The following is a 9,022-nucleotide window of genomic DNA, read 5'->3' as shown; positions in this document are numbered from 1 at the left end:
GACAGTGAATAAGGAAGACCAAAGAAAAATAGATGCCTTTGAATTGCATTGTTGGCGAATACTGAAAATAGCACGAACTGCCAGAAGAACGAATAAATCTGTCCTAGAAGAAGGACAGCCCGAATACTCCTTGGACACAAGCATGGCCAGACTTCATCTCACTTACTTTGGTCATGCTGTCAGAGAGGACCATTCCCTGGAGAAGGATATCATTCTGGGTAAAGTAGAGGGTCAGCAAAAAAGAGGTAGACCCTCAATGAGATGGATTGCCACAGTGGCTGCAATGATGGGCTCAGGATAGCAAGGACTGTGAGGATGGCACAGGACCGGACTGTGGTTCGTCTGCTGTGCATATATTTGCTATGAGTTGGAGCTGACTCAACAGCACCTAAGAATAACATAATTATAGATCAATCTTTAAAAATGTAATTTGTAGCTTCCCAACTATATATATATATATGAACTATTTATAACTTACACTTAAATGCATTGAATTTCACTAGTTAGTCAAACTTAGTCTGTCAAAACGCTCATGGTGGAATCAAGAATGACTTTAACAATTTTAAATTAAAGCACAAAAATTCAAGGATAATTCATGAGTGTGTTAGTTTTTCTTTCAGAAGTCTTTGGCTGCTTTTAGCCATAACATATTAATTTTCAAAGAAATGAATAGTACCTAGGACCCTCCCTTGTGTCTGGGATTACTGTCAACTCAGTTGAAACAAATTCTAAGTTCTGGCCTCTAATGCTTCTTTTCACAGGTTGAAAAGATGCATTTTGGAGTTTTGCACTGTTGGACACCCAATTTATGTGGTTATGAGGAGCTGCTAAGCAGTTTATCTTCTATCCATTTTGCCAATCCAAACTGAATTCCAATGAAGCCTTTATACAGTCAGTATTGCTCAATTTTATTTTGGCTGGTGACGTGATAAAAATGGGCTAAATTTAAGCAAGTGTCATCAAATGGAGTTGTAAAGAAACTATTCTGCCTACAGCCCCACAAATGGAGTCAAGGTTTAGGGGCAAAAATTGACAAAACCAGGGACCTGAAACCAGCCTGCCTAATCTCCAAAATATTCAAAACATCAGAGTAAAAAAAACAAAAAGGCTTCTCCTCAAACAGACACCTAAGTCCAAACCACACCAAAGAAGGACTTGAGCATGGTGTGAATTCATTATTAATTTGCTTTATTACTTCCTGCTGCTGCAATGCAACAAACTGATATTTTTCCCCTTAGTTTCTAAAAAGCAACAAGGTTGGTGGTGGTTGTCATCATGAACATCCAATGAATGATTCATTTTCGCTCAAGTGACCCATGGGAAATGTTGCCAATAACTTGGTTTATTTCTTATCTTCCGTTCTCAGCAGACAACATATTCATCTATATTTTTACAAAGAGTCATAAATTTTTCAGTTAGTGTACAAATAATAACACTATGTGATTCCATTTTGTCTCAGTCCTCAGAGCTTTCGGAGAGGAATAGGAAAAAAAAAAAGAAAAAAATTGTCATCTTGATCAACAGCATGGACCAAGCTTCCTGGGGCCTGCTGGGAAGTCCTGGAAGAGGGTAACGGAAGGGCTACGTGCACAGTTGTAAATCCTTAAATGCATTACCAAAGCAGCATTGGCATTTAGCCAGATGACTTCAACTGACTTCCCCCATTCAAGGCTATCGTAGGGAACTGAAATGTTTCGCTGGGTTCTCCTACACCACTCGGAGGGGCAGAATGAGCCCAGCAGTGTGGAGCAATGTGATGAGGATCCAACGCTGTTGTGTGTCTGAACTTGCTTTCTCTCCTTCAACCTTAGAAAAATTACTTCACTTCTGAAAAGCTAAGTTTTCTCAAATATAGAAATGAAGAAATACCTTTCAGGATTTTTAGGTGTAATTAAAATACTACATGAATGCTGCATGTAACAGACTTTAAACAGATACTATTTCCCAACTTCCTTTAAGGAGGCCCTGGAGAGTGCTTAGTGGCTAAATGAAAACTTGGAAGTTCAAGTCCACCCAAAAGTGACTTGAAAGAAAATTTTGGTGATCTGCTTCCAAAAATTAAGCCATTGAAAACCCTGTGGGGTGTTGTTCTATTCTGATACCTATGGAGTCACCCTAAATTGGAAGTGACTCGACAACAACTGTTCTGTTTGTTTTGTTTTGTTTGTTTTGTTTAACTTCCTTTAAACCTACCCATGAAAAGGATCTCCTGGGAAGGTGATCCTCCTCATTCTCCTTACTATATGTACAGGAATTACGATCACACATAATAGGCCCTGGTCTCTATCCTTATTTATGACATAAATCAAATCCCAATTAAAGCTGTAGCTCACTCACGGCGGAGGAGTCGGATCAGACTCACAGCGTCCCCTCCTTGGGTTTCAGTGGCAGTATCTCTATGGAAGTAAATTGCCCAATCTTCCTCCTGAGGAGTGGCTGGTGGGTTTGAACAGCCAGCCTTCTGGTTAGCAGCCAAATGCCTTAGGTACTATGCCACCAGAGCTCCGAAAGCCATAGCAACCATCCACAAATCTACAAAAAGATGTATCTGAAGTGCAAAACACTTGCCTCTATGTTATTGGGATCCAGTGTAGACCTAAATAAGTGGCCAGGAAATATTATCTATCAAAAACTGGGCCGTATTGGTTTTTTAAAACAAAACAACAGTCATAGGGTTGATTCCAACTCATAGAATAGAATGTGCTCTGTAGGATTATCAACGGCTGTTTGTTACTTTTTTCTGAAATACTTCTCCAGGCTTTTTGTTGGAGGCACTTCTGAACTGACTCAAACTTCCAACTTTTCAATAAGCAGTCAAGCATGTTAACAATCTGTGCCAGACAGGGATTCCTCGTATTATTTAGGAGTAGGCAGTAGAGGCAAACATGAATTAATGAAATTCCATCAGAAGTTTGCAAAGCTTTTCTTTACCATCAGGTAGCAGTTATAACAAAAAGCCCTGATGGGACAATGGTTAAATGGTTAAGAGCTCAGCTGCTAACCCAACAGCCACTCAGCAGGAGAAAAGACCTGGTGCTCTATTCCTTTAAAGACTGTTGTTGTTGTTGTTGTTGTTATGTGCCGTCTACTGGGACCTGACTCATAGCTACCCCACCTTGGGTTTCCAGGAGCTCTGGTGGTATGGTGCCTAAGGCATTTGACTGCTAACCAGAAGGCTGGTAGTTCAAACCCACCAGCCACTCCTCGGAAGGACAGTTGGGCAATCCACTTCCATAGTGATACTACCTTGAAAACCCAAGGAGTCACTATGAGTCAGATCTGACTCCACAGCAGTGGGTTTGGATCACTGCGGAAGTAGATTGCCCATCCTTCCTTCCAAGGAGTGGCTGGTGAGTTTGAACTGCCAGCCTCCAGGTTAGCAGTCAAGTGGCTTAGGCACTACATTACCAGAGCTCCAGAATACAGCCTGGGAAACCCTATGGGGAAGTTCTACTCTATCCCCTGGGGTCACGATGAGTTTTAATTGACCCAACAACACACAACAACAGTAGTTATAAAGTGCTCACAGAAGCATCATTATTCTTCCCTCATGGTTTTGTTTCAGAAACCCAACTCTCCCACAAAAGCCCACTCTTGACCCACTATCCACCTCACTTTGACTTTTATCAGACCATCTACTGCTGCATGCCAACAGTATCATCTGCTTTTTCCTCAATTCTGAGGTTTGGAGGAAGCATAGTTTCTGCAGCCATCCTAAACCCTAGCTGCACATAGCTCTCTGCTTTCCAATCAACCCTTTCCCAACATTACATGTATTTCAGTATTTTTTTCCCCTTCTCAGATGAAGAAAAACATTCACTCTCAGGCACGTTTTGAAGCAATAAACAACTCACTTCTTTGTGGAAAAATAAGCAATTTTCGAGTAACCTTTGGAAGCATCTAAATAACCCACACATATTTATGGCTGAGTGACTCTTTGGATTGAAGAAACTTGAAGCTTATGTTTGCAAAGATTTCCATTAACATCTTTGAGCAACCTCTCATCTCATTTTAAAACAAACGGCTCACTCAACAGAAGAGAATCTGGTTCTTTTTATTTTTTTCAACTCCCCCAGCTTGGCTTCCTCAGCAGAGATTTGATGTGTGCACGAAACCCCACATACACTCTCAAACAGGTTGTCTTGACCCAGAGGTCACAGAGTCCTGAGAGTGAAGGCTGAAGCCTACACAGTGTCCAGGGCAGTCTTTTTGTCTCATTTTAAAAGAACCTTCTTTTCACCACACCCTACTCCGTCCCTCTTGCAAGAAGAATTCCCCAAGGAAAAGGGAAAGGCTCATTTTCCTACCACCCCCACACTGCAGCAAGAATGCAGCTTTTAAAGGTTTTTTTTCTAGGGAGAAAATGCCATAAGCTATATTTATCTCTAACTAATCCATTTCTCTCTCTACACTGAGATTAAGGAATTAATGACTGCTACAGCTGCTGTCCTTAGCACATTAATTACTGTAAATTGGCTGTGTCTTCAAAAAAATCCACTCAGTGACAACGGTGAGAGGGTAAGGTTCTATGCAAACCATTAGGTACTTAACCTAAATAATAAATCAGCATAGCATAAAGCTGAAAAAGATATATGCAAGATTGGACACAGGGTTTCCACCCATAGGCTGTGAGCGTGAAGCAAGGGGTGGGGTGAATGAGAAAAGGACAGACTGGGGGAAAAAATACATTGCATACTCACATCATATAAAACTTCTCCTTGTCGGTACTTTCCTCAAGGCCCAGAACAGATCAAATATTAAGGAAAACTGCTTTAGAATTCACAAAAGCCTTCATCATTGCAGGTCCACTTAGGTCATTTTTCAGTACATCTGCTGTTTTTATATCTGATAAGATCGTCACAAAAAGGAGGTAGTGAATATACATGTTCAAAACAACTTGTCCAACCTGGTTTCCTTGTATCCAACACCAAAGTCCCCATTCTAAAGACCCACACTCTTCCCACATCAAAATCTTTTCATATTCTGTTTCCTTTCTCTGTGATACATCTTCCTCTTTCCTGCCCCTTCTTCAACTAGCAGTTTCACTAATTCTTTGCCCCAACTCTGGGGAATTATTTCTGAATTCCTGTAGGCCTCCCTACATGCTTTCACAGAACTTAGATCTTTGTCCCCGGTTTCACAGTCCCAAGGCTCTGAGCACCTTGAGGGTAAGTTTTACTAACACACTCTTCTTCTCTCTGCACGTAGGTCTAGCCATTTCTTACCCCAGTTCTCTCCCTATTCCCTCATAGCCAAATTTTCCCTCAAGGTCTTCACTGCTTCACCTCCCTTCAAACCTCAATCTTCTATATTCTGGCTTCTTGACCTTATCACACCAATGAAACTATTCTCTCTAATGGCACTTTACTAAATCCCAAGGGCACACTTCAGACCTATCTCTATGAAAATACCCCAAGTTGGAAGCCTGGGGCTCATTCTTAACTTTGTTATCACCCTTATCCTCTACTGCAAGTAATGACCACACTGTGCAATTGTACGTTCCAAGTAGCTTTCAAGCCTGTTCACTTCTCTCCACCTCCACGTTGTTGTTGTTATGTGCCATCGAGTCGGACCCAACTCATCACGACCCCTCCTTGGGTTTCCGAGGAGGTATCACTATGGAAGAAGATTGCCCAACCTTCCTTCTGAGGAGGGGCTGGTGGGTTTGAACCTCCAGCCATCTGGTTAGAGTCAAGTTCCTTAGGCACTATGCTACCAGAGCTCCTTCCACCTCCACGCTACTGCCCTAATTCAGACCTCCATCATCTCTCATTTGGATACTTGCAACCCTCTCCCAATTGGTCCTCCTGCTTCTGATCTAGTCTCCCTCTACTACAGCAAGGGTGATCCATCATATTGTTTAAGTCCTCTATTTAACGTCCTTCTATATTTCCCCTCTATTTCAGGATAAATTCCCAATTCCTTAACACGCATTATTAGATCTTTCATTACTTCACTCTCTCTCCAACTTCATCCATTTTAATCCACATTATCTCTGCCATCATTCTGAATTTCTCATTTTGTTGACCATTCCATACTTCCTCTTACCTCCAGGTCTTTGCCTATGCTATTCCTTAATTCTTTTCTAGCCCCCTTTTCCCAGATAACTCTTCCTCATTCTTCAGTTCTTATCTTAGATATCACCTCCTCCAAGAATCCTTCTCTGCGCCTGAGTCTTTACTAGGTGTCACCCAGACACCACTAGTGCTCTGTACTTCCTTCATCGCAGCACTTAACACAACTGGAAACTGCCTGTTTTCTGTGCGGTATTCACTTTCTCTGCAAAGAGCAGAAATGCCCTCAAGCCAGACCAGTCCAGGTGAAATTTATTGTCAGGATACAGAGGGCCTCACAGGCACTTCACAACATGAGTTTCATAGGCATGGGAACTTAGAAGTCATCCAAAATTGAGGCCTTTCTTTCCATGTCCTTCTCAGAGACCTCAGTGTTATGATATAGTTGTTCCTCTCTATATGCCACAACTTCCTCTCTCCCAGCCAGGTTCCCCAATTTCAAACAAGCCAACAAGGCCACTCTTGCCTTCACTAAGTTACTTTAACTCTCAGTGTCACCTTTCATCTTCTGTCTGTGGTGCTAACAAGCATAATCTCTCAGTCTCTCAATTCCAAGTTCCTGAGTAAAGAATATGGTTGGCTCATCTCATCTTGTAGTGCTGTGCCACACATATCTTGGTTTCTTGACCAGCCTATGGATAAGTACCCTTGGCTCAAGTCTAAAGCTACTCTTAAGAATAACTGGGTGAGGTTGCGCAGTAGTGGTAGCTGCTTCCTCTTGCGCTCTCCAACCTGGCAATCAGCCCTCGTGCTGAGTCGCTACGAAACGCCTGTCGCCAAACTCGTAGTAGCTTGAAACCAACGTCATCATCTCTCTAACAGATAGACAGTAACCTTTGCGGTGGGGCAGGCGCGGAACCTGACGATCACCCCAGGAGGAAAAATGGTTGAAGCCGATAGTGCAGGAAAGCTCTTCATGGGTGGGCTCAATACTGAAACCAACGAGAAGGCGCTTGAAGCAGTGTTTGGCAAATATGGACGGATTGTGGAAGTGCTCTTGATGAAAGACCATGAAACAAACAAATCGATAGGGTTTGCTTTTGTCACCTTTGAAAGTCCGGCAGATGCCAAAGATGCAGCCAGAGATATGAATGGAAAGTCCTTAGATGGAAAAGCCATCAAGGTGGAACAAGCCACTAAACGAACATTTGAAAGTGGTAGACGTGGACCCCCTCCACCTCCAAGAAGCAGAGGCCCTCCAAGGGGTCTTAGAGGTGGAAGAGGAGGAAGTGAAGGAACCAGGGGACCCCCTTCGCGTGGGGGACACATGGATGATGGTGGCAATTCCATGAATTTTAACATGAGTTCCTCGAGAGGACCACTTCCAGTAAAAAGAGGACCACCACCAAGAAGCGGAGGTCCTCCTCCTAAAAGATCAGCCCCTTCAGGACAAGTTCGCAGGAGCAGTGGAATGGGAGGTCGAGCTCCTGTATCACGTGGAAGAGATAGTTACGGAGGCCCACCACGAAGGGGACCCTTGCCCTCTCGTAGGACGTATATTTGTCCCCAAGAGATGATGGATATTCCACTAAAGACAGCTATTCAAGCAGAGATTACCCGAGTTCTCGTGACACAAGAGATTATGCACCACCACCAAGAGATTATACATACCATGACTTTAGTCATTCCAGTTCACATAATGACTATCCTTCCAGAGGGTATAGTGATAGAGATGGCTGGGGTCGTGATCGTGACTATTCAGACCATCCTTGTGGAGGCTCCTATAGGGATTCCTATGAGAGCTATGGTAACTCACGTAGTGCTCCACCCACACGAGGGCCCCCGCCATCTTATGGTGGAAGCAGTCGCTATGATGATTACAGCAGCTCACGTGACGGATATGGTGGAAGTTGAAACAGTTACTCAAGCAGCCGAAGTGATCTCTACTCAAGTGGTCGTGACCGGGTTGGCAGACAAGAAAGAGAATTCCCCCTTCTATGGAAAGGGAGTACCCTCCTCCACGTGATTCCTACAGCAGTTCAAGCCGCGGAGCACCAAGAGGTGGTGGCCGTGGAGGAAGCCGATCTGATAGAGGGGGAGGCGGAAGCAGATACTAAAAATAACAAACAAAACTTTGGACCAAAATACCTGTTCAAAGAAACAAACAAAAAGTGGAACCTATTCTGTCATAACTACCCCAAGACTATTAAAAAGAAAAAATTGTTGTTACTTTTTAAAAATTTCCTGTTAAGTTCTCCTCCATTAATTTTTCTGTTCTTGTGAAGAAAAAAGTAAAACATGTTTAATTTTATTTGATTTTATGACATTGCTTTCAACAAGCAAATGTTAAGTGTATAAGACTTGACTTGTGTACTAGTGTTGTAATTCTCTAAGTGTCCCTGAAGGCCACTTCCTAACTGATACTTCCCAGTAAATGAGGCAAGCAATACTAAGATCTTCCACAAACATCTAGGTATCTAACATGGAGAGATAACTCCTTCTGTCTTTATAAACAAGCTAGATGTTAGAAGGGGGGTTGGGTTTGCTACTCTTAGAATTTCAGGGTATCTTCAAACTGAAAGCTCAATGTTCTCAGTGTGAAAAACCTGAGATCAGATGCTTACATAAGGAAAGTGCTATTCACCCACTTAAACCCAAAACAGCCACATTTCCTTGGGAATCTGCAAGAGCCTCCCCATTCCCCCCTCCCCCAATAAGACCATTTAAGTGTGTGTTAAACAACTACAGAATACTAAATAAAAAGTTGGGCCAAAACCAACCATGAAGCTGAAAAAAAAAAAAAACTGGGTGAAAAAAGAAGTTAAAAAAAAAAAGAATAACAGGGTGATGTCATGGTACAGAACATGGCTGTGCTCACTGGACAGGGATTTTGGGCAGGGTCTTAAGTAATATGCATCTCTAGCATACCCCTGTTAAACTGTGATTCCCAGGAGGTGATCAAGTCTTTCTCTTTCATTGTTATGCCTTCATAGCCTAGGATAGGGCCA

General features: G+C 42.6%; 1 protein-coding gene across 1 annotated transcript; it reads left to right on the top strand.

Moving 5' to 3' along the window:
- Positions 1 to 6,957: 6,957 nt before the first annotated feature.
- Positions 6,958 to 8,131, top strand: LOC103197321 (RNA-binding motif protein, X chromosome-like). Its single transcript, XM_042780985.1, is given in 3 exon segments — positions 6,958 to 7,567; positions 7,570 to 8,004; positions 8,007 to 8,131. Coding segments are annotated over 3 exon segments (1,170 nt in total).
- Positions 8,132 to 9,022: the final 891 nt, after the last annotated feature.

Source organism: Orycteropus afer, unplaced genomic scaffold, assembly GCF_000298275.1.
Source record: "Orycteropus afer afer isolate SDZICR_OR568_19922 unplaced genomic scaffold, OryAfe1.0 scaffold00076, whole genome shotgun sequence".
NCBI classification, from domain to species: Eukaryota; Metazoa; Chordata; class Mammalia; order Tubulidentata; family Orycteropodidae; genus Orycteropus; species Orycteropus afer.
Note: the sequence above shows the minus strand (reverse complement) of the source record. Positions and strands in the feature narration are given on the sequence as shown.